Raw genomic sequence first — 26,949 nt, 5'->3', positions numbered from 1 at the left:
TGGAGGGGAGGCTGGACGCGTGGTACGATGTATCAGAAGGGGGACATAGGTCTCAAGACTGTACGAACAATTGCTGGAGTCAAACAATGAACAGGAGCTGGAAATAAGGGACTGATGGTAGAAGGAGCTCCAGAGGCCCTTCAGCGACCAGAAATGGATAAGAGTCTTGCAATACCTGAAGAAAGTTTCTAGGAATGCAAGATTCAGGTAGGCACAGCTATACCTCACGCATAGAGCGTATCTCACACCTAAGGGGATGACTGAAATGAAGATTGGGAAGCCCCGGGGCTGCCCACGCTGCGCCGAGAAGGAGGCCGGCATACTGCAAATGTTCTGGACCTGCCCACTGATAAAGACATTTTGGGAGGGGATCGAAGAAAGGGTGGAGGAGGGCGGCACCCACATACAAGCATGGACCCCAGAATCGTACCTACTGGGCCTCTTCCCCAGGGGAGACAGGCACAGAACACATCTAGCCAAAATGAAGGATCTGGTGAGCATCCGGCTAAAAGGCGCATAGCAATGGCATGGAACTCCAGTGCGGGACAGAGCATAGGCACATGGTGGATGGATCTCAAGAAATGGTCAGTGGCAGAGACAGTAGTGTGGACTAGAGCAGTGCAGTGAGGAGAGTGGGAACAAGATACTTGGATGGAACTTTTTGATATAGGGCTTGTTTGGAGAAGGAGAAGGAAGCAATACTGACGGATCCGGAGGAGCCTCAAATGGAAACCCGCTAAAGAGTAGGGTAACCCCGACACGGTGAAGAAAAGGGAACAGGAGCCGGATGTGGTATTGGATGGGACGTATGGTTATCAACCGGGGAGGCACGCCACGTAATCACCCACGACAAGTGATGATGCAAGGCGGAATGCACGAAGAACTGCCAGGGTGATTGTTATGTTTTGTTTGTTGTTGTGTTGGTTAATTATTGTAAAACAATAAAGAGTTATAAAAAAAAAGGAGAAAGCGTCACAGAGGATGTTATCATCGAGGAGAGCTGGCAGAAGTGTGTTTGATCAACGAAGTGGCAACGGTTGTTGACTGAGTTTTTTTCTCATTTTCAACTAGATGGATGTCTTGGTCGTCGACAGAGTCGCCAATGATGTATCCAACAGAGTGGTTGACAAGGATGTTAATAGGGTGGAAGCAGACTTGCTGCCCTTCGTCGCCATGGATGAGGAGGGCGTCAACATAGTCATCCTAGTGGACGAATGTACCATAGTCACAGATGGCATCATCTGAGCTGCCATTGGCAAAACCAGAACAGTTATTTTCAGGGACTCTGGCTTCTTTCTTGGAGGCTTGGGCTCGTCGACTGACTTATTCTGTGCAGACTGAACATGGGTAGTATGTTCCTTCCTCACTCTCTTAGCATAAGAAGTCTCCTCGTGGGACCTCAGCCTCTTGAAAGAGGGAGTACTTTCCTGGGCTCTGCCGTGGCGAAGCATGGCTCTGAAAGGAAGCAGTGTTTAAAAGCACCAGTAACCTTATGTGCCAGTCCCAGAGGGCCTGGTTGGAGAAGGAATGGCAGAACACGAGTTGATGTCGTGGTCCGGGTAGAAGCAGTAGATACACTCTACGTGCTGGTCTTCCAAGTAGATACTCTTCAAGTGGCAGGTGGTGCATGCCATGAAGATACTTTTCTTTACCTTCGGATCAGCTATGGTGGGGTGATGAGGAACGTGCAATGGACCTCAATCCTGAGGTGGCAAAGGTAAGATCAGCAGGGAAGCACCAGGGTTGTAAAACACTTGCAACCACCAGAATATGAAAGCACTCTATGGAGACTTTCAGACTATATCAGCAGAAAAAGTGTGTCGATCATTGAATGAAGAAGAGAACTTCGAGAGAATTCCCAACACTAGAATGTGGGGTAAAACATCTGAAGATGGCCTCCGAGGAAGAGTAAAGGGACTCTACATATTGGCTGCGGGGCAAATATGACCCAAAATGACTAAAGTGGTTGCAGTTTCAAATTTAAATTTAAACTGCTTTAAAGTTACTGAGGATTCCCAGCCCGATGGCGGGGAATAATCAAAACATGTGAATTTATGAAAGATCCAATGCTGGAGAAGGGGGTCTCTGGTCAGTCGGTAAGAAAGGCAATCATGCCATGTTTTGGTCAAGTTAGCTTCAAACTTGTATTGAGGATTGTGTGATAAATCTGCCTTCTTCCATAGAGGTAGCCACCCCTCTTTGAGGCAAGGGAGTGTGGGGTTTAATGTCAGCCCCAGGATGACATGAACTGAAACGCCATGTATCCCCAAAAGGAGCAGAAATATCATGTATCATGGAAATTTAGACTGGCAGAATAAAAAGCCAGCCTCCAAACCTTTAACACAGCCAAGGTGCCTGGTGAATTCACATGTGTGTATTTCTGCAGTTGGAACAAGGAATATGCAAAAACTAAAATTAGACTGCAGAAAGGAACTGGAAAAGGCACATTGTGAACTGATGGAAAAGAGGCAGCATTTCACTTGCACATGCCACACATAAAATGCTGTGTACATTGCAAGCAAGATAAATGCATTATTCAAAACGCCCTTGCATGTTAAGGCCAAGAATAAATTAAAGGATGATTCTACATGGAAAGCAGGGCTTTGCAAACACTGAAATTGCAATGTCTAATAGTGTGTGCATTTCACAGCTGAAGAAAAAATGTCCGTTCCCAAAATTAACATATAACGAGAAGGGCCTTGAACGACGACAGCTTGATAAATGTATTACAAATAAATAAAAGGCTACACATGAAAAATAAATGCAACAGATTGAAAAGCCAATATTTTCTTTCAGATGCAACATTCAAAAGGCCTTATGGGCCCAAGCAAATGTAACCTTCGCCAATAAAAGTGGTTGTTGCTAGAGGCATGAGTGTAAGCCTCAATTTCCTGAGGAGTCACTTGCTATGCGGAACACTTAAGCAGTGATTAAGGAATTTTATTGGGGACCTTTTCTCTTAGATAAACCGCAGGATGACCATTAGCCTTGAGCGAACAAAGGCTGATGGGTTTACTATAGGCGTGAATCAACAATGAGGCTGCAGAGCCTGCGGAAGATGTTTCAAGAGAACTGAAACCTATATTGTGAAATGAAAGTTAGGATTTGGATACATGTTTGAACATTTCCATTAATTTAAATGGAATATCATAGTTGCTTATTTTCCTGGCAAACTTATGTCGCACCAAGGACATTCTGGTGTCATTTTAAAGCTTATTACTAGCCGGTTTGGTGATGTCATTTGTATCTAAATTCGATGATGGGAAACCCTGTAACAATCAAAAAGGTGTCTCTAGCTTCCTTGAAAAATGTTATGGAGCCAAAAGTTGGGGAGCTGGTGGCTTATTAAATTAGACATCTGTGTAGAAAATGTCACAAACATGAGTATTATAATTTTTGTGTAAACTGAAAAATTGCTGTTTGCACCTGCAATCTGCTTCTAACATGGGAGTGATCTTAATAACACTGACATGAGTAGAGGCACACAATCATACATGTTACAAAGTTTTCTCATGTAGGACTTTTTCAGTGTAAAACAAATTTAAATGCTAGTAGGTGTGTACCTCTGTCCCATCAATTCAACCTTTGCCTGGGAGAAAGCAATTGGAAAATACTCAAGCTGGCTAGGACCCACACCAGGAGACGGGACAGAGGCTGAATAGAGCGATTGAGCCTGGAGAGTGTCACTATTAGTGTGTAGACTTTTCACTTTTCTAATCTCCTAACTCAAAGTTCTTTTTTTGGGTAATAACTTTATCATATTAGTAAACATGTTTTGCCCCAACCTAGATTTCGTACCTGGGACTCTAGACAAAAAGTGACTAGTAATCATGCTGATCCAAACAATTATTTTGTCAGTTGAACGGAAAATGTTATGTACGGCATCAATATCACCCATATATCTCGTAATTGCATCTATATTTCTGTCCGACCACCTATTCTATTCTGTGCATTATTCACTTTCACCTCTCCTATCCTATCTTGTTCCAACAAATTCCTTGGCTGTTCATTTTAATTATCAATATAGAATGATCACTGAAATCGACACATCTTACAGACATGTCTTGCACATTATTATACACAGCGACACTCCCACAGAAATAATCAATATTCGATTGTCTAGTATCATTATGCCATGTCTTGGCGCCAGGAACATGCCCGCTTATGGAACCATTACACATTTGTAACCCTAAATTAAAACAAAATGCGGGCCCTAGGTGTGCTGAGCTGCATGATTTGTGGCCCTGGTTATCTTTTATCAATACGAGCTCCTCCCCTTTTTCATTTACCGGCTAATCAATACAGGGAGAATTAAAATCTCCTGCAATTATAAAATCCATGTGGCCTAATAATTTGTAGTAGCTGAGATAAAGGTTTCATAAATGGCCAGTTAGAACATCTCAGTATAAACTCTCCCGGGAGTGTCTGTCATGATGCCTACCCCCGGGCATCCGGATCGAGTCCATCAGCCCAGGGAGCAGGCATCCAGATACTCATTAAAACCTCAACAGCCCCGGCTGGGGGCTGTTTGGATTCAGTCCTGGCGCCTTAGGCGCCAGGCTCATCATAGAAATCAGTCCTGGCGCCGTAGGCGCCAGGCTCATAGACTTTACTTACCTTATTCAGACCATGCTGCAAATGAGTCCAAGCCAACGTGAGGCCTGGATGGGACTATTTTATCACAGGGACTATTTTTTACTCGGGTGTGGTTCTGGGGATCTTCTTACCTGGGACTACTTTGCAGGCTATTTAAACCACGCCCGAACAGCAGCTCATGCTTCGTGTTATTCTGCATCCAGCAGCGTAACGCTCAGAGTGCCTGCAAGTCAGCATCCAGTCTTCTGCCACGCCCGCTTTGAATCCGGAGCTCCTAGACAAAAGGAAAAGAAAGGAGAAGAGGTTAGATCACAGACATTATTTGATTCTTTACCTGATTCCGGACCCAGCACATCTCCGAGCCTGGAAAGGACATTATTTCAGCACGCGTCGCTTCGCCAGCAGCAGCGCCGCGTTATACTCACCAGTCCACCGCATCTTTCAACCCGGTGCTGCCTCCATCATTTTCTTCGTCGAAACCCAGCACCTGGGGGGAAAACAAAACGAATAATAAGGTGAGCCGAGAAAACCGACAAAGACAATCTCTTTGCCACTATAGGCTTACCTGCTTTACCACCGGAGGTATTATCCTTTAATTCGCTGCATCTTTCTATGCCGCACCTATAAAGGGAGAGAAAACAGCAAGTTAAACTCATGCAACTTTTACCGGACAGTGTTTGGTAATACAGACTCTTACCTGAACGCCATCAGCTGACTCCAGGCAATATTCTTTTGGACCCAGCTGCAACCTAACGAGGGAATGGAACAAGAGTGAACATCGGACATATTGAACTGTATAGACACTGGAGTCAATATTCCTCCGGAACTCCTCCAGTACCTTCAAACCAGTGAAGTAACTGGTATCTACGCGCCCCTGCATGCCATGCAGGATGTAGAGCTCATCATTTAAAAACATAAGGTGAGGTTACCAGGAGGGGATATCGGAGGTGATTAGTGGAGAGAACAAGAACAGTTGGGGGGTGGCATCACTAAAGTCCACGGGTGGCTAAATCCCTTTCTCCACTTGCAGGAGAATACTTCTACGAGTCCAGCAGACAAGATTAGGCGGGCCAGTCCAGACTGTCATCTCTTCACTACGCATCACGTTGGTGGAGACCGCAGCTGTCTGGGTCCGATCGACGCCCCTGTGGGAACCAGGTGAGCGTAACAGTGTCGTAAAGATTTAGCACCACTATATGGTTACTATCGTACAGCTCAACATCTACCAACAGGACATTGGGGTTATCAGTTGTTACAGCTATTCCCCTTGCCACAAAAGAGTTGGAACAGAGGGTCAATCATCTGCCATGTGGGTGACCATTATCACCTTTTGTAGAGAATTTAGAAAAACTCATATTCATCAGAAAATACCTCCCCCATCAGCCATGTTTCTTGGAATAATATTGTGTCTGAATCATAAGAACTGGCATAAGAGTCACCCTCTAAAAATAAATGATGGTGACCATGCGTGTTCCAAAAACAGATTGTTAGATACTTGTTAGAAATGCTGACTGGCAACAAGTAAAAAGAGAGATTTGGCCATACCTCATCAGAGATATTTGGTACACAAGCTTTGGGAGACTGAGAAACAGTATTGCATTTTGGATCGACATTAGTAACCGGAAAAACATCAGTAGATTTAAGCTGTATCTGCTGCTTCTCACTACTAACAACAATATGATCTATATGATAACGCCATTTTAATAAGGATGTATTGTTTCCTCTGACCAATGCCGGAATGTCAGATTCCTTGCAATGCACCCTAGTTACGACAGAGCTGTAGCCATCCATCTATTCTACACAATCCAGATCACTGCTCTGTAAAACAGGTAGGAGGCCAAATAGATCTAATATTACACGCCTGTTTATGGGCGAGAGGCCATCCTAAAAGAGTCTGCAAATGGTGAATGAAGTAAGGGGTAACTAATGGGATTGGGCCTCCGTATGCGTAGATGTAGTCTTTAGGCATTCAGTTGTATATTCCCCAGCAACATTTACCACTGCCCCATCCAAGAGGGTTCCATTAAGGTTATTTCAACTGGGGGGCGTGTCCGGCCAGAGCTCCTGCTGATCCGAACAGAATCCTGAGATAATCGTGCCAGATAATTGGACTATTTAGCCCGCAAAGCAGATGTCCAAGCAGGGGAAGCAGTGGAGCACAGTTTGTCAAAACTAGATTCGGACCGCCAGTACGGAGGAGGCAGCTGGAGCCTAGTTTCGAATCGTGGGTGCCCGCGGCACACGAAGGAAAAATGGCTGCCTCTTAATGTGCTGGAGAACAAAGGAAAGTTGGGCCGGAGCATAGACTGAGCGAAAGGAATGTGAGGAGAGCCTGGCACCCTGACCGGCGGCCTGTTGCAAGCCCTGCTGTGCGGTGACTGAATCCGGAGAGCCACAGAGCCTGCGTGTGCCAGCGGTAGCCGAGCGAAGACCGCCTGCTGCAGGGAGCGCTCTGTGTGAACAAAGAAGAAGCCGGGCCTGCTCGGAGTGCTACATTGTCTCCGATCACGGGCTCCGGCGCGAGCGTACATCAGTAGGTGCGCGTCTGGATGAGAACCGGGCAGCTGCTGCAACAATTGTGTCAAGGCAGATCCAGCGAGGTGCGTGGGGGCAGACCATCACAGCCTTGAATATGGACGTCCATAGAAGTGGAATGACGGGACGGTCGCTCGCCTGGAAGCAGAGGTGAGCGTACATGTCCGAGACCCTCATTAGGAAGCAGAAACTGCGGCCAATACACGGAGAAGAGTCTAGCCCTGCAGGCATGCCTGGACCAGCACTGGTCATGTAGACATCAGCAGATATAAAGCAGATTGACACGGTGGACATTAAGAAACAGTCGATTGGGCCGCCCATGTTTAAGGGCTGAACATAGTGCTCATAGAGGCAAAGGAAAGGAGACGGCCCCTAGTCCACGCATGACGTAAAGAGGAGAGCACAGTGAGGTGCGCCTGGCAGAGAGCTCTGCAATTATCTGGCGGGGCTTACGGCTAACACACGCTGGGCCGGTGCTCGTATTCGGAGAGACCCATGAGTACTCGGGTGTGTGCCCACGGAATCAGACCTGCAGTGGGTGGAGCTCGCTATTTGAGCGGACTGAAGTGCCCAAGCACAACTATGTGGGAGGACACAGCCCACTCAGGGAGCAGATCTAGCAGTTCAGGGGTTCCCTTATCACAGCCCACCCGGGCCCGAGCACCAAAAACAGCCTAACCTAATGAAGGCCAGAGGCCACACATTGCGGTGCTTGCACACACTGCCCTGATGCACCGAGACGACTAACAAACTGACCAGAATGAAGGGCAAGCAACCCACGCTTGATGAATACGCCAGGACGCCACCAGGGGCAGAAGGGGCCAGGAGCAAAGACAAAACCCTCGCTGGAAGCACGGACACCATGGGCAAAGATCAGGAGATCCTCGCCGCGATTGCTGACCTAAAAGTGGCTTGGGAAACCAAACTAGGACTGGCCATGAACGAGCTGAAGGCAGCATTAGAGCTCAAAGTTGGGGCAGTACAAGAGGAGGTGAATCTCCTCCGGCAAGACGTCAGAGCACTGGCAGAACGCACACGGGACCTAGAAAAAGAGGTGGCCCCGAATACGGTGGGGTGTGATGCCCACAAATCTGAACTCCATGCTCTAGTACAACGTGTGGGCAACTTGGAAAGTAGGGCGGAGGAGGCGGAAGGACGCGCCCGAAGGAATAATATACGTATTGTTGGATTGCCTGAAGGTGCTGAGGGACCTAACCCTACGGAGTACATCGAATCAATGCTGCTGCAGGAGATAACCGGAGGAGTGTTGACCCAGGGGTTTGCTGTGGAAAGAGCGCACAGAGCCCTGATGAGGAAGCCACCACCGGGGAACCCTCCCAGGCTGGTGATAGCTAAGATCCTGAATTATCGTGATCGGGAGAAAATCCTTGAGCACTTCCGAAAGGGTGGAACGATACAAAGGGCGTCAGCAAACAAAACTGCATACCCGGATTACACCCTGCAGGTGCAACGCCGACGCATGAACTTTGGGACCGTGAAAAGAAGGCTGCGTGAAGCAGGTCACAAATACATGCTGATCTACCCGGCAAAACTGAAAGTGTTCCATAAGAGCAGAACATTATTTTTTGAAACCCCGGAGGATGCTATGTAATGACTGGACTCGCTGAGCTGCCCCCAAGAATCGGGCATCCAGAAAGAAAACAGCACAGTTAAGTAATAGGCGACTGTGGCACCCAGGGTGTCGCAGTCTACGACATTGGGACTTGAAAATAGTACAGGATATAGCCTGCAGGAGGCGTGCGACTAGGGCTACACACATGGGCATGATCCTTGAGCACGGGAAACTTAGCTAATGTCGTAGGAGCCTAATGGAACTAGCCCTCATACCCCGACAGTGAGTAGATTAGTTGGGTCACCGGTAGACCGGTGACACCCTGCCGGGTTCCTGTCCTCGGCATTCCAAGGCAGGTCCAAACGCGGGGGAGCCTGAGATCCAGGGATGGAGCTGGGCACTTGTTGGGTTGGGTTGGGGAGGGGGGTGGGAAGGGGTTGTGTGCAGTGATTGACAGTTGTGTAGGGGGGTACAGGGGTTAGTTGGGGAGTTTTCGTTGGAAGTGGGAGGGGAGCGGGCTAAATCTTGTGTCAAATCAGGCGGGAGGGGAAACTGAGGGGGGAGGCGGGATCCCACAGATGGCGTCGGGTAGCCTTAGAGTGGTGACCTGGAACGTGAGGGGCCTCAACAGCTATTTGAAGCGTAATAAAGTAATGATGTACCTAAGAAGGATTGACATAGCATTGTTACAGGAAATCCACCTTACTAGGGAGAAGCTGGAGGTGGTCAAGAGAAAGTGGAGAGGGGGTACCATGGGAGCCGCATACTCATCTTACGCAAGGGGAGTCATCACATGGGTGGCACCGCATGTACCATTTCAGCTGATTCAGTCTACAATGGACCCAGAAAGCAGAATGATAGTGGTGCGGGGGATGTTGGAAAACAGGGAATTGAGCATTATAAACTTATACGCCCCTAACCCAGATACAGCGGCTTACTTTAGGATCCTATATGGCAAAATTAGCTCCCTATTGGGCGGCGCAATCCTATGGGGAGGGGACTTTAACTGTACATCAAATCCTAAAATGGACAGATCAGATGGTAGACCAGACAAACCCACTCCGGCCGCAAAGGCGTTACAGGCCCTGCTGAAAGATTTTGGACTCAAAGATGTCTGGAGGCAGCTACACCCAGCAGACAGACAGTACTCACATTACGCGGCCCCACATAACCTGCACACGAGGCTGGATTATATGTTTGCTGCTGCTGAGTTGGTTGGAGAAATGACGGGTGCGGAGTATAAGGCCAGAGTGCTCTCGGACCACTCCCCCTTAGTCCTGGAGTGGCGACACCAGCCCCCTAGAGCGCAAATCCCGACGTGGAAGCTCAGAGCTGAGGCCCTGCAGGACTCAGGATTCCGGGAGGACCTGAGGGAGGCGATTACTGAGTATTTCAACACTAACACCGGAAGCGTTCAATCGGTGGGAACCTTATGGGAGGCATTTAAAGTAGTAGTGCGGGGCGTAGCCATATTAAAATCCAGAGGGCTCCAAGGGGGCACTGGGATAGATTATGTAAGTTGAGCTACAAGAAATATGTTGAAAGGTAGCACGCGGGAGGAGACAAGCCGGGCAGATTGCTGGCCTGGTTATATAAAAATGAAACATCACAACCAGTGATCAGGGAAATTAGAGGGGATGAGGGCCAGAGCATGGATACCCAGGAGGGAGTAAACAAAGAGTTCTTTAGATACTACAAACGTCTTTATGGGGACGCAGGGGAAGAAATGGATCAAGAGATTCAGGAAACATTAGAGGACATAGGCTTGCCCAAATTAGACGATAAGGGGCGGGCACACCTGGACGCCCCAATCACCTCAGAAGAATTAGAGATAGTGATTCAGCACCTGCCCACATGCAAAGCCCTGGGGCCGGACGGGCTCCCCAGCAAATTTTATAAAGCATACAAACAAGAGTTGCTTCCCCCGCTGCTGGCCATGCTTAATGAGGCGTTTGAGCACGGTAGGTTGCCAGAGTCCCTACGGGAGGCAGTGATCATCCCGTTCTTAAAACCAGGTAAGCCAAGCACAGACTGCGGGTCATACAGACCCCTATCGATGCTTAATCAAGACAGCACAATCTTCACAGCAGCGCTGGCAAACAGGCTTAAGCGAGTCATCGGTAAACTAATACACCCCGACCAAACAGGCTACGTTCCTGGCAGGAACTTACCCGACAATAATAGGAGACTTCACCACATTATCGACAAAACAGAGAAGGACCACGGCGAACTGGTAATTGTCTCGCTGGATGCCATTAAGGCCTTCGACTCAGTGTGATGGCCTTGGTTGCAAGCGGCTCTGAGAGAATATGGGATGGGGCCGGGGTATCTGAGGTGGGTCAAAATGTTATACAGTTTCGCCAATTGCAAGGGTCAAAACGAGTGCTACAATTTCAGATAAATGGCAACTCAGCAGGGGCACTAGACGGGGTTGCCCCTGGTCGCCCATGCTGTATATCCTTGCGTTGGAGCCACTGGCAGTCTGCCTCAGACAACAATACAGGGAGATAGGGATCCATACGGTGGGAGGTTCGCATCTCATATCATTGAATGCCGATGATATATTATTATATCTGCGCTTCCCAGAGGAAAACCTACAATATGTCCTGGAGGTGATGGAACGATACGCCACCCTCTCGGGCATAGCAGTAAATCCCAAGAAATCTAGCATGTTCTCCATGGGGAGGTACAGACGTGCCCTCCCGGGGAGCCTACCGGTCTTGCCAATACCCTGGCGAACCAAGACGTTCCGATACTTAGGTATTGATATATACCACACGACGGGAGAGGAACACAAACACAATAGGGAAAAGGCAGTTGAAGGTATTAAGAATAGCATGGGATTTTGGTCCAGATTACCCCTGGCCATGATAGAAAGAGTGGCTCTGATTAAGATGGTGGTCCTGGCCAGATTGTTACACTTTATGTAAACATCCCGCATGTGATCCCCAAGCGCTTTTTTGTTAAACTCCACAGCCTGTGCAGGGGTTTCATATGGCACAATTCCAGGAACAGGGTGGCCCTTTGGAAACTACAAAACTCGTGTGACAGGAGGGGGTATAAACCTGCCGAATTTTGAGTTGTACTACTTGGCGGGACAGCTGCAATATGTGGCCAGGTGGTTGTCTGAAGAAGAAACGGCTGAAGCCAGGCTGTTTAGGGACTCTGCTCCCTTCTTCCTTAGAGAGACAGTGTGGTTGCCTAAACCAGGTTCTAGGAATGGCGAGACTGTTGGTGCTTGGTTGGGAAATGTGGCGCAGAGCATGGCAAATTGTGGGAAACCCAGCCCCATTCTCCCTGCAGGTGCCGCTAGTGGCGCTATGCGGAGAGGACTCCCAAATGATAAAAGGGGTCCGTAGATACTGGGAACCGATGGGCCTGGCTACCCTTGGAGTTATATGGCAGGAGGGGGTGGCATTGGACTTTCAGAGGCTAATGGACGACACCGGGGTGCATAAAGGCCAACACATTACTTATTCCAGAATTATTAAACGGGTGCGAGAAAGGTGGCCTGAGGCAGTGCTTGTGGAACAACCCGATGCAACCATTGAGACGATGTATGATATCTCGGAGGATGGGCACAAAATATCTCGCCTATATGAGCTACTGGGGACTAGGGTGGCAAAGGAGCTGCTTCAACTGAGTCGAGACTAGAAAGAGGAGGTGGGAGAACCCATGTCGGATGGGCAATGGGACAGAGCCCAAAGGTATCATAAGAAGGTGTCCCGAAACGCGAGGTTTCAGCAGATTCAATTATATGTCACTCATAGAGCATATATGACCCCCAGTAAAATCGCCAGGTTTGGAGGCCCAGTGGCACAGAAATGCCCTCGGTGCGGGGAGGAGGAAGCTGGGATGCTACACATGTTTTGGGCTTGCCCAGAGGTGGGAAGGTTTTGGACAGAGTTGAAGATCTGCTTAGCGGGAAAAGGGATTACGCTGGAGGTGGAGTCAGCTTTGGCATGCATGCTTGGGGGTTTTACCAGACCACGCAACCTGAAGCACATCAGTAAAATGAAAGACCTGGCCTACATCCTGGCCAAAAGGAGAATTGCAATGTGCTGGAAAGCAGCCCAACGGCCTAGAATTAAGATGTGGTGGGCGGACCTCATGAAGTGGGCAGAGGCAGAAACGGCTGCCTGGTATGAAGCAGTCAGTAGGGGCGGGGTGGGACCCCTAATAGCATGGAGACAATTGGAGGCCTTGATGGTGGGACCCTCCCAGGCCGACCATAGTGATAATGACACGGAAGAAATAATGGAAGTAGATATGCCTGAAGATAAGCAGGACGATGACATGGAAGTAGGGGCTCGAGTTAAAGGGACGGGAGGGGGAGGACTGAAACGCTTAATTTGTAATGTAATGTTGTGAAGCTGAAACACGGGTGTCCTCATTGTTTGTAATGTTTGGAGTGTTGTTAATAAAATAATGAAAATTATTTTTTTTAAAAAAAAGGTTATTTCAACTGACTCCTTAGAAAGTTCAAATGGGTTAATACCATCTTTCTCTGGGGCATACTCAACGTTATCTTGGATGGTTTTTCCGCAGGGCTTTTTTAGTCACACAATTTATCAGCAAAGAAGTTACATCTCTCTCCCGATTATTATTCTGTCTTGATCTTCTAGCAGCATTTTTGTGAGCTTTCTTCTGGGAGGGTCCTTTCTTAGATTTACAATGAGACGTGTCCACCATATTAGGTTCCTTGTTTGGTTGGTGAAGGGTGACCTGCTTAGCGCCGTTTTCCTTAGTTCTCTTCTGTCTCCTGCAATTGGGCTCAAGTGCTGCTTCTTCCTCTTGCAGAGCAATAGGGGATTCAAAAAATGTTGACTCCCGGGGAGTAGTGTCATGCCGGATGGCCACTATCATCAGAGAGGCGCTATAGAGGTTTTATCTTTTAATCTAGACGATGCACTTTTCAAGTTATTTCCAACAGACTTAGTTACACCAGCCTTGGTAGTTGAGACATGTAGCAAAATCTGTTCCAACAGCTGAGTTCATCTCTGAGTCGCGTTGGAGATAAAGTTACAGAGTTTCAACAAACGTTTCAGTTGATAGCTTAATTCTGTAAAGTACAAACGTCCTGGTCCTCCGCTATTCTTGAGCTATTATGCCCATCTTGATCTTCCCTATTAGACTCTGACTTGCATCCTCACATACTGAGTCCTCAATTAACACTGTTAATCGTGGTCAATATGAAAGGCTTTGACTGGCATTATCCAACGCTGTCTTATCACTTATGTTAATTTCTGAACCAACAAGTGCCCGATTTTTCTGGCTATTAATGCATGGTAGATGTTGCACTTCAGACTGAAGAGATAAACAGAGGTTAAGCAGAGAATTATTATCAATCTCTGTTGCTGGATTACCATGCCCTAATTGAATGTCTGGGGTCAGAGGCATGCAAAGTAATAATATCCGGAGATGAATTCTGTGGGGGTACTTTAAAATACTTAGTTATTTTAGAAGCGTCTCGAATTGAAGATGCATTTGTAGCCAATGTATGTACGCTTATTGCTGCATTGCTGTCAAATATTCAGGCACAACCACTTGTGTAGCCTGCATAGACTGTCATTTTAACAGTTTTACCAGTTTTACCCTTAAGGTATAAATTATACATTCTCTTAGGTAGCATTTAGTGTATTGAATCAAAGGGGATCGAAAGACTTTTAGCTCACTGAGCACATTCACCCTTTGACTAAAACAATTGATCACCAACACAGTAGGACGAAAGACAAAAGCCATGCCAGGAACCTTTTTCTTTGCATCCGCTTGATTGCTTTTGCACGTTTGCTCCGGTATGCCCCTGCTCCTTAACTTGCGTAGACTGCAGCTAGCAGTTCAATTTCAAAGAATAAATAGGCACTCAGGGACCGCGTTTGAAGTTAACACAGAGAGTCAATACAATATTCCAAGGAACAAACGCTGTAAACTAGAGGACAAGGGATTCAAATAATCAAAGTGAAAACAATGAAGCAGGGCTCACTGAAAGACTGCGTGCAGCCTACCATTAAAAAGGAAGCATGGAGCAAGGAGAGCGCCCTAAGCTTCCTCTGCTTTCCGATTGTATTCCAACGAACGTAAAAATGGCATGGCACCCATAAGGTTACCGATGTCCTTCCGGTCCACAACAGACCACAAAAGACCACTTGTTGTCCACTTATCGGCTGTGTGCACTCCGCGCTGTAATGCAGGTTGCCTACACTTATTGAACTGCAAACAAGTGAAGCAACTCCTCTGTCAATATCCACTGTAGAAAGACTGCACAAAAGACCAATTGTCCACTTCTTGACTGCGCAGCACTCTGCGCTGGAATGCCGGTTTTAAACACTTGTTGAACTGCAACTGCAAACAAGTGAAACACCTCCTCCTACCCGGTCGCAAGTATCTCAAGGGACAGTCACCATAAGGGCAGTTAAAGATGTTAAATAATAAGATACTTCTGCCTTCATAGGTGACCACTTCCAGATGTTGTAAATCCAGGCTGTCCATGGGTTGCTCTGTAATAATCTTGGACTCACCCAAGTCAAAAGGACGCCTTCTCGGTCTGCCTCTTGAACCTTTTTCTGCCGGTATCACATAGGTAATATATCTTTGGGGCTCCAGGACTTCTAACGCCCACGTTTCCTGCAGGCATATCAAATCATGATCGTGTATGAAATTAAACCAGTCAGAATCCTCCAAATGTCTGGCTATGCCTGCACTATTCTATGATAGAATGTTGAGTGTTGGTAGGCGTGGGGGTAATAGAGGGTTCTGAGGTGTGAAATCTAGAGTGGACAAACATAGTCAATCCACTCCCTCCAATCCCACACCCAGGTCAGCACATTGAAGCTCCTGACTTGCATGCCCCTCAATGTTCCCTTGCAAAGCAATTAGTGGATTAGATGGCCTTAGGGTGATCCTTGTGCCTTCTGGTGGATATGTGCGATATTCCATTGAGAGCATTACAAGTCAGGAACAATTGAATAAAATCGTCAGGGCCTGGTGACATTTGGGCTCATACACATTGGACAAGGTCCTCTCTAATTATTGACTTGCACCCCCCCCCCCCCACGTGTCGCAGCCCATGTATAGATTTGTTAATGAACATTTCTTGGTTCTGAAATTGCACCCGAGCTAACCTTTGTACATTGATGCCCTTATAATTGCGGCCGACTAGCTCATGCAGGTTTGCCACTTTTGTGGATAAAATAGACACTTCACTGCCCGATCCAATTCTACCTCCCGTGCATATTGTTTGTAGGTAGAGAGGTGAAAATGGCAGTATTTGCAGTCTTAGTAGATACATTAACCTTGTTATGAACATTCATGCTGGTGTGATTAGTTAATCGTATCTGGGTGTCCATTTTATCTGCAATTAGCAACACAATAGGCCTCTTTACAAGGTCGGCGGTAACCTGACGGTGCTACCTGCAGCTTGCCGCCGACCTCGTAACACTGTTCCGCCGCCTGAGAACTCGCTGCCACCGAGATATTACAAGTCCCGGCAGGGACACAGAAGCACTGGCCCCATGAAAACCATGCCTGCAGGGGCCGGTGCTCCTGGCCGGTCAGACTGGGAGCACCGGCCACTGCAGGCCTTCTCGTAGCCTGGCGGTCGAGACCGCCAGTCTTTGAATGAGGCCCAATATCTTTTAATTTGCTTAATTCTGCGTTAACTCTCCGATCTTCCTTCCCAACACATCTACAGCCACAACAAGGTGTCTGCTGGTTTAAAAGGGGTAGTAAGCTGGGGAGGTTAACAACAGGCTTTACTGTCATAGTTGGTGGGTCCAATTTAGTTATAGAGGTTCGACCAGGAGAAAGTTTTGATTGTGCGCTAATAAAAGGCATGCTTACAGATTCACCATCATCCTCAACATTGCCCCTTAACACCAGTGCTTCATCCACCCCTTCAGGCTCAAGGATTGCCAACACACCAAACCTATTGGTTAGTGTGATATTTGAGGCAACCACTATTGGTGTATCGCACTTATCAGTCTATGCACATCTGCTTCTTGCTGGATCTTGCACTTCCTCTTTGCCCGGCCTAGTGGGCTTTAGGCCTGGGGTGTCATAGAATGCATATCCAACTACATCTACGTGTAGTTGCATCTCCGGATTCTTTGTAATTATCTGTCGATGAGTACACTTCGATGGCCCCACCTACGAGGCTCGGTATGGGGAGAGATTTCTGTGGCCGACATAGCATTGTTTTTCCCCTCAGTTTGGTTGGCCGGTTATTCTGCCATAAAGACTACAAGGTGTTCTTTGGCAACACTGCCTTTCCATGGGCTCTAGAATTAACAGCTGGCCGTCCAGCACGTCAACCCCACTTTTTGCAGGTTCAATCCGATCTACTTGGGGTGAGTTCACCACACAGTTGGAATTTAGACCTGATGACCATGCCCGCCCTTGCTGCAAACATTAACATAAGCATTAGTGCCATCTATATCTTCCAACAGCCCTTGCATTGCCGAAATGAGGGTATTAACGTCCTTAGTGGGCTTAAATAGTTTAAAGAGTGTTTTGGGATACCCATTGGCAAAGTAGTAGATACTGCTTTCCTCGTACGCATTTTGTGTGAGCTTCGGCATGACCGCTAGCCATTTCTGAGGATCACAGAGGGCAGCGCGAGCAGCAAGGCGGCAGCAGCAGGAGCAGCAGAGACAACAGCACTTCATGAAATGTATTAGCAGGGTTAGTTGCTAATAGGGGTTAACTATACCCAGCTTAGTTTCAGTTCAAATTTCAAGGCCTGCTGCCAGCCAGAGAAAACCGCAAATATGACAAATGTACCTTACCATACCATGTAGGTAGGGATAGAGGGCAGTGCTGTTCATGAGGTTTACAGTCTTAAGGGCCAGTTGGTTAGGCAGTTGTAAGTTGCTCAATCAGGCGATCTCAACCTCCTTGCGCCGAACACGTTTGGCGCCAAATACTGTGCCCTTGCCATGTGCAGGTCTCTTTGTCTGAGTAAGACTCCCTGGGGGTGTGGCCAGCCAGTGCTTTCAGGTGATGGTAGAACTCAGGAGTGGCTCAGAGGTTCAGCATTGGAGGGCCTAACACTACACCCGTGACCCTTGTGGGCTTCACCCATGCAGATCTCTTTGTCGGATTAAGACTTCCTGGGTGCCAGGCTCAGACTGGCCTAAAGGGCAATTACGAACCAAAAACACTAAATGCTAGAGTGGGGCAGTTTTGTTGGTCAAAGTAGGCCACTTTTTGGCCAATGTGGACCAGTTTTACGAGTTACTTCACTATTCGGCTAGATGTTTTGAGCATTGTTGCTGAATAAATATTCTTTAAATTGCACAATTTGCATCACATTTTATCAACCCCCCCATTCCCCGGTGGGAGCTATTCAAACAGTCTGCCACACAAGGAATAAATTGCTATTTGCAACTGTAGGCCACTTTTTCATTGATGCCCATTTTATGCCCCAGTCCGACACTGCTGGGGGCATGACCAACCCCTACTTCCAGGTGATGGTAGACCTCAGGAGTGGCTCAGAGCTTTAGCGTTGGAGCGCCAAACACTGCGCCCTTGACCATGAGCTCTGAAGTGCAGGTTGTGGACTGAAAGGCATCGGCGGTGACAGGAACCTTAGGCCGTAACCTACTCAGCTTTTGTAAACAACCTTCCGTTTTAAGGACTGCCTCAGAAATCAAATTGAAGAGGAACTATCTGCCAATACTAGGAGTCCCCTTACGCAGTAGAGATTGCTGTTTTGTAGAGCTGTAAATAGAAGGCCCGAATGATAAAAGGTTGAGGGCACCCTGCTGGGATTTGAACCGTCTGTCATTCAGGTAACCCTTACATCTCAGCAGTGAGGCATTAGATATTTGGCCACCCTACACATTGCAGCCAACACAAATAGTTGCGTTTTTTTAGGTGTTAAGTTACCACATGCAACATACTTGTTGAGATACAAGATAAAGTTTCACCAAAGTATAAGACTGTGACAATATAAAATTAGATTCACCAAATGCTTAGCTATAGGACAAATATCAAAAATATTACCTTCCAAGACAAAAGTAAGTGGTCGCCCCGAGAACTGAAAGCCTTAAAAATGTAGAACCGTGAGGTTTATCTTCAAACATTGCCATCAGGATCAGTGGCAGCCAATCAGAAGGCTAAGAACGTGTGCTGTTTCTGTGAATAGAAGCCCACTTTCCAGTCTGACAGGTGATCCCACCCACACCTCCTTTTCCTCATCCCGAACCCACCCACTCCCCTCATTATTTCCATTATTCAATAAACCTGGAGGTCCATTTTCTCCGCCTTTACTTTTGGCTGTGCAGACCCTCTTCAGCTGCAGCCGTGATAATAGAAAAGGGGCTCATTCTGTTGTGAAAGAGCTTTTTTCATTTTTTGCACAATGCTTCATGCTCTGAACGGGTCTACCTCAGAGCAGAGAAGCATTGCTACAACAATTAAAATAGCCTATCACCATCTGCTCCTAGAAATGCTGGGGTGCTAATCGCAATAAGAGCGCACAAGGCAGGCTTTATCGACCATTATCTGCACCAACAGTCCACTCAGGCCTGTAACAAGTTAACTCCTGGTACGGCCCAAAGGGCAACCATTATCACGGAATGATTCATCCTGCCAACATTTCCATTGGGTGTTTCACACAGATCCCCATACTTTCTCAAGGCAAACGTTAACTTAGGACGTGCAGCTCCCACACATAAAACATCGGGATAAAATACTTTTTGTGAACATTATATTTCAATTATTCAGATCACCATGAGTGCAATGACACACACACCCAAAAAGAGACAAATATTTAACCTTATCTCATTAGAATATATTGAAATTAGTTCATAATTACCTGCAAAAGTTTTTTATATATTCCTGGTTAACACGAATGAAACCAGCACACTGCTGAAAGGATTTTGGCCCCAGTCCTTTGACACTTTTAAGATGCTCTCGGTTTATAAATGGTCCATTCTTCTCCCTCCAGTCAATAATATTTTTTGCTCTGTTCGCATTTAAACCAGCAATATGTCTAGAAACCAAAATAAAGCGATTGGCTAAAATTAAGCATCGACATTACAAATAGATGCATTACATTTTTGTATGAATTTATTTAGTTGTAACATTTTCCAATAAGAAGCAAAATAGATATTTAGCTTACATTCTGCTTTCGTTTTTTTTTTTTAAACTCCGATGTTTGCATGTACCATTCCTAAACCCCATTCTTAATATAAGCCCAAACTTACAGTATCACACGTATTTCCATCAAATAATATCAAAGGGTAAAGACAGCATCTAAAAAGTTTTTAAAAATACTAATTCTGAACATAATCAGCACACTCCTGTTTGAGATAATTGTGTTTATAAAGTAACTAGCAAAAGTACCCCTTCTTCGAACGGGCTCCGTGGACAGACATGACAACACTCATCAATTGTTGAAAATTAATGATCCTGTAGGTCGCTGTTCTGATTCGCTTATTGCTTGAAGTACACTGCACCGGGAATGGGCGTGTGTGACGGCTGACATACCCCAGAGCAGACGTTGGGGTGAGGCGAGAGTTGGTGTGCTGCTACACACTGGGACCTACTGTGCTCTCTCCCCACCTGTTGCCTCCCCCTGGCATGGTGCAGTTTGCTGCGGTGCATTGAAGTGCAAATGTCCTGGAAACCGTGGATTTTAGGGTTGAGGAACGGTCCTTCAACAACCACATTGATGTTTCGCCGATTTTAGGCAACCATTTTATGTGTGAAGGTGCTGAAATCCGTGGAAAGGGGCGGGGGGTCCAAATGTCACGTAGCTAGTAATGTCTGGAGGGTCCTAACAGGCAACTATGTAAAATATGGTGCAGATTGCTGAAACAGTGTAGAATGTTATAAGGAGCAACGCTTTGCCAAAAATCCCACCACAAACAATAACATCAAAGGAGCGTGTACAGGTATTTTAAAACCCCTCTGCTTTTTTCTTCACGCAGTACAGAGGGGGAATTTATATATAAAAAGTAAATGTTATGATGGCTTCTAAAAATATTGTTCTCGGCTCATTTCATTGTTATCACAGAAGAAGGGCGAGGCATTAACTGAATCACTAATGGTGGGGTTGGGTATGATATAACAAACAATCGGGCAGCCAACCAAATCCTTAGCTTCCTTTAGGAACATTAGTCATCAGGCTTTCCCTTGTTGTCCTCTTGGAGACGGCTACCAAGGAACCCGAACCTGGCACCCTTGAGTTGTTTGACAGAGGTCAGACGCACCATATACCATTGAACCCCAGGGCACTTCAGCTTCCCTCTGCTTCCCAGCATAGCCTTACTTACATAACTATTTGTTGCTCTATCCTAGCGTTCTTGCTACAGGTGTCAGGGTGTCTCCAGGCCCAGCAGTCCCGGATCTGCAAATTGAATTCCCACATTCTCTAGGCTTTGTTTTCCAGAAGAACAAGTTACTTACCAACTGGTATAGTTCTTTCGATTGGATGTTCCTCCAACGTATTCCGCATCTTTGACATGTAATGTCCACAGCTGCGTACTTCGGAAACTTTTTTGGCAGAGTGTGTTCTGCGTCAATGACGTCGGTTCGAATCCCCTCGGAGGCCCCCATCGAGAGCAACGTCATTGGATGTTATAAATAGGATGCACGGCGCCTGTAGTCTCAGTTTAAGTTTTTTCCTCCATAACGTGTGACATGCACATATGCAATGCCTGCTTGACTGCACATAGCCTTGCGGAAAAGTAACCTGCAATCGCATAGAAAATTCTCCATAGGGGCAGGCTGGGAGGGCAATGTGGAATACGTTGGAGGAACATCTGATCGAAAGTACGTTACCAGTTGGTAAGTAATTTGTTCTTTGAATGGATTGTGTCCTCCAACGTATTCCACATCTTTGACAGACTCCCAAAGCAGTACCAGAAAATGGAGGGGGGAAAAGAATTTAGAGTACCCAATCAGATGGCAGAATAAAGAACCGCCTTACCAAAGGCCACATACTGACCATGAAGTGTATCCAGGGAGTAATGTTTAACAAAGGTGTGAACAGAAGCCCATGTGGCTGCATCACAAATATTCCGAATAGGAACTCCCCTCTGCAGGGCTGTGGAAGTAGTCACGCCCCTACTGGAATGAGCTCGCAACCCTTCCGGAGGGTCCTTGCCCGCCAAACGGTAACAGTCAGTAATGGTGAGGATAATCCACCTGGAAAAGGTCTGTTTTGTAACAGCCTGGCGCAATCGGTGACCAGTCTACCCCACAAAGAGTTGATCGTCCACTCTGACCTTGGCCAACCTAGAAATATAAAAGCTCAGAGTTCTGCTAGGATCCAACCTATGGAGTCGCTCCTCTTCCTTACCAGGATGAGGAGGCGGAAAGAAAGATGGAAGAACCACTTTCTGGCCTAAATGAAATTCAGACAATACCTTAGGTAGAAAGGAAGGACATAACATCGGTTAAATACAACCCTATCCTTGTGGAACACAGTAAAGGGTGGCATAGATGAAAGTGCCTGCAATTCACTCACTCTGCGAGCGGAAGTAACCGCAACCAAGAACACCATCTTGAAAGACAATAATCTCAAAGGACAAGAGTGCAAAGGTTTAAACGGAGCACCCATCACGAATTTTAACACCACATTCAGATCCCAAACCAGCACCTGGAGAGGGGACTGTGGGAACACATTAGTGAGCCCTTTAAGAGATTGGGAAATTAAAGAAATCTTAAAGTAAGAACACTCTTCAGACGAGCACTTGAAGATAGACAGCGCCGCCAGGTAACCTTTAATGGTACCCACTTGAAGGCTCCTGTGGGCCAAAGAAAGCAAGAAAAACAAAACCATGGGAATGGAACACTGAAAAGGATCAACATTTTGTCCTCTGCACCAGTCACAAAGCTTACGTCAACGGCAACAGTACAGGTATTTTGTTGCTGGCCACCTGGCCGAAAGCAACACCTCCATCACATCATCCGGGAGGTCCCAATCCTTATACCTCAACCTTTCCGATACCAAGCTTGAAGGTTGAGAGTCCTTCACAATTCCACAGAGTGTGTGAAACTCTTGCCAAGGCACAAGTGGAGTTGGCAGATTTCAGCGCCATACTCCCCGCAGAAAACACCTTGCGTGCCCAACGATCAAAGTGTTTGTCGTCCCTATCAGGAGGGATGGTAGGGTATGCCACCTGTCTCGAGGTGGCCGTAGCTGCCTGACCACCAAGCTCTCAGGAGTGGGGTGAGATGAAAGACAGCTGGGGTCACTACCGGAAGGGCAGTATTTCTTGGTTAACAATTTGTTAACAGCCAGAAGAGATTCTGGTGACTGCCAAGCAGTCGCCACCTTTTTCTGCAATGTCAGATGAAAGGGTAACACCGGGTCAGAGGACGGACCTTGATCCAAAATGTCTGTTAGATCATCCTGTACAAAAGCTTCAGGAGGACTGGACCAGCCCAGATACTCTGTGACCCTAGCCATGAGCCTCCGGTAGGACGACTGAGCATGAGCCCCAGGCTCAGGCCTGCCAAATTCCACCTCCAGAGAAGTGTCCAAACCACTGGCCTCATAAAGAGATTGCCTCAACTCTTCCAATTGACTGTCTCCAGAAAATACAGGAGCCACATCAGGCTCAACAGGGTCAATATCGAAGTCTGACCTCTCCTCCTCCTCATAGATTTCATCCAGAGGGAGGTGCAAGTCTTGCCTCGGGACAGAAGAGGGTCTGGAGTCCACCACAGGCCTCACAGACTTGGAAGTAGCCTTCCTTGGAGGATCCACAGTGTCAGGGATCTCCACTGATAAATTACGGGCAAAAACCCCTGAAGGCGTCAAGGGTGCCGAAGGCTTCGGCGTTGAGAGCGCCGATGGCTTCGGCGTTGACAACAGCGCCAAGGGCTGGTGCTAAGGCAAAGCTTTGACGTCGGTATCCGACGGACACAGCGCCGTCAGAGCCGACGCCGACCTCGAGCCCTTACCAGGTTTCAGCGGTCTCGCTAGAGACGAGGACCGAGACCTGGAAGCACATCTCTTGTGACTATCCTGAGCCTTGTCCGAACGGGACCTCGAAGGTTCCTGAGGAGACGCGTCAAGGACCTGAGCCAGTAGGCATGCGAGTCAGAGATCGAGACCGTTCCTTGCAAGCTTCAGCAGAAGGTGCAGACAAAATCAATGAAATTGAAAATGCGATTGAAAAATCACTAACATCTGCTCCCTGAAGGCAGCCCATTCCTCCGGAGTCGAGGACTTTATTGGACAAGCCACTTTCCTTGCGGCTCCATCCTCCGAGGACAACGGGGAAGGCGACCGATGACGTTGCTTCCTAGAATGCCGGGACGAGGACGACGAATGGTGGGAACCACTCCGGGACCACTCCGGGACCGAGATCCCCGGGACTCCTTCCGACGCAGAGAATCGCCCGTCGAATTGTCAGTGGACATCTCCTTGGACTTAGATTTACAGGAGTTGCTGGGTTTAGAACCCGTACCTGCCTGAAGCTTTCCCTTACACTCCCGCAACGTGTTAGAAGTCAGCGACTGGCATTACTGGGTTTAGAACCCATACCTACCTGAAGCCTTCCCTTACACTCCCGCAATGCCTTAGAAGTCAGCGACTGGCATTTGGAACAGTCGTCGGTGTCGTGACTCTCGCCCAAGCACCACAAACAAATGCGATGTGGGTCGGTAATCGACATTTTAGACTTGCAGTCCCGGCAAGTCTTGAAGCCAGACAGCGGAGCTGGAGGGGTCGAAGAGAAGACATATTCACAAGGAATACACGAGGAGCGCAGAGTCTCCGAAGCAAACACGTTTGGGGAAAAAACGGAACTGAGGCTACGGGTGCCGTGCGTCCTATTTATAACATCCGATGACATCTCCCTCGACAGAGGCCTTCGAGGGACATTGAACCGATGCCATTGACAGGACACCCTCTGCCGAAAATGTTTCCAAAGTACACAGCTGTGGACATTACATGTCAAAGATATGGAATACGTTGGAGGACATCCTTATAACATCTCTTCCCACTCCTACCCCATAGGATCCTTTGACACTCCACCCCCCCCGGCACTCCCCTCCCACTTTTCGACTCAAACACTTTTCTCAGACATCAAAACCGAAGGACTAACCCAACAGGGATAAAAGGTGGAGCAAGAAAACACAGTACGAGCAAGGCAGACCGGGTGACGAGACAGCTATCCAGACCCGGCAGTTCAAGAGGAGGAGAAAGGCGGCAAAGATCGAGAGGCGGATGAGGAGAGCCATGACCTTGCCCTTCTCGACAGAATGTAGCAAAACCTCTGCAGAAAGAACCGTAAGACCCAGGACAATTGTCCAAGTATTCTGCAGCAGATGCCTGCGGTACACAGAGCGTGTCAATGCTGATAAGCCGGAGTGAGAGAGACTCCTGCTTCCACGGTACCGGCCTTGACTCCAGTTAAGAGGAAAGCCAAGCAGTTCATCACAGCCAGTAAGTCGAAGAGGAACCGATAAGAACCGGGCTATGATGAATGAAAGTAGCTGTAATGCTTGTGTGAGGAATCGAGCCAAAATAACATGGCGCCGGGGCGTAGCCATCTTGGACATTCACCTCCCATCACTGTAATAAAGCCTATGTTTTTTGTAAGCTTAACAAGCTCAGCAGAGTAGACATGCATCTCGGTAGCAAAGGCAAAGCAAGGTCACATAAATATTGTTGCCGAATGAACTGACTGTGGAGAATGGTTATGGTATTGTCCGCTGAAGGACGAACTGAAAAGGGAGTCAGAGCGCACTTCAGGTGCAGTGATAAGGGGTCCTGGAAATGAATGTGAGGAGAGGGAAGCTGGGTTTTTTCCACTTCTGGCTGATTTTTTTTCCACTCTTTGCCCCTTTTACTTGTGATCTGCTCTTCGGCAGCGGGCAGCCATAACTAAAAGAGGCGGGGATATGCCCCGTAAAAGAGAAGAGACTTGTAAGCCGAAAAAGGCAGTCTGAACTTGGATCCCCCGGGTGATGTAGTCTTGCTGGTTGGGAGGATACTCTGCTCCAGACCCCGTTATTGCACGTGATCTCTTTGCCTACCTGCTCTGGGACTAAGCAGTGTCGTAGTGGCCAAGATGAAGGTGTCTGCTGCAGCAGCATTAACAGTGGTAATGTTTTCTTTCCATGTTCTTGTCTAACTAACTATATGTTTATTTGGTGTTTTATATTCATATATACAATATATATATACAATATATATATACATACATACATACATTACACGGCCACGGTAGTTATGGTTCAGTTGCTAAACCCATAGGAAGAACACTTTTTGGGCCGCTTATAACTTCGCTCCCCCTGAACGAATCCACACCAAACTTTGCAAAAAGTATGTGGACCACTCTGAATTTGTTTGCAAAGTTTGGTGAGGTTTGGTCCAGGGGGGGAAAAGGTATAGTAGGGTCCCAAAATGTATTTTTTCCCGTAATCTGAATGGGGAAAAAAACCTTGCTCGTGCATAGAGCCCAAACCGCTGGACTGATTTTCACCAAATTTGCGGCAGGAGCAGTGGTTTGGTCCCGAAAGCGTGCTTTTGTAAATTTGGTGAAAATCCGTCTGGTAGTTTTAAGTAGGTCACAAAAAATTAGTGATATCTATGTCCGTTCCGCGGACGTACTTCCCTGTTCGCTCCGCGGACAGGACACCGATTAGCTAATCGGCTTGCGTCATGTCCGCAGAAATGCGACGTGTCCACATTGGCTGGGATGAAGCGTGAGGTGCGTTGGATTGTTTTGATGCGCCCGCCATCTTGGATCCGTGTTTGGTGTCCGCAGACATCGCGGTAAAATCATATTAAAAAACACAACATTGCACTTGTCAAATTTATCAAATAATCTCTGGGCAGCTGAGGGGTGATGAGGATGGGATGGGATATGGGTGCAAGAAGCAAAAAACTGGTGTTTTTTTTACACGAAAGTCCGAACAGTTAGGATGTTTGTGATCAGTCCTGTGTAGGAACGGAAGAAGTGGTTGATTCCATCTTCGCCTCCACACAAAGCACTTGAGAAGATTGCGTCTGATGGGACTCACAGCATTTTGTCACACGGTAGATTTGGATGTGCTCCACAATATGTGCCTAAAGTACAGGCCAAAGAGATTGCATTTCGGCATTCAAGGGATGGAGATGTATAATCATGGAATTGCGTGCGATTTTGTTCCGAGTACACATATATTGTCAGAAAACATTGCCAGCGTGCCCTGTCCACCTAAAACAGAGCTCGTGCAACAGTTTAAATTCAGGTACAAATGATTACCATCTGTTTTTTTTAAATCAACAATGCTTTTAA

General features: G+C 47.2%; 1 protein-coding gene across 1 annotated transcript in view; it reads right to left on the bottom strand.

The window, feature by feature from the left end:
- Nucleotides 1-26,949, bottom strand: part of SRBD1 (S1 RNA binding domain 1) — a 1,352,005-nt gene that overhangs the window by 154,551 nt on the left and 1,170,505 nt on the right. Inside the window, exon 19 of the mRNA XM_069608446.1 lies at nt 19,521-19,697. Within this exon, the coding sequence (XP_069464547.1) occupies nt 19,521-19,697 (177 nt within the window). The remainder of the gene's footprint in view (nt 1-19,520; nt 19,698-26,949) is intronic.

This window comes from Ambystoma mexicanum, chromosome 4q (genome assembly GCF_040938575.1).
Source record: "Ambystoma mexicanum isolate Mex_15411 chromosome 4q, UKY_AmexF1_1, whole genome shotgun sequence".
In the NCBI taxonomy this organism is placed as follows: Eukaryota; Metazoa; Chordata; class Amphibia; order Caudata; family Ambystomatidae; genus Ambystoma; species Ambystoma mexicanum.
Note: the sequence above shows the minus strand (reverse complement) of the source record. Positions and strands in the feature narration are given on the sequence as shown.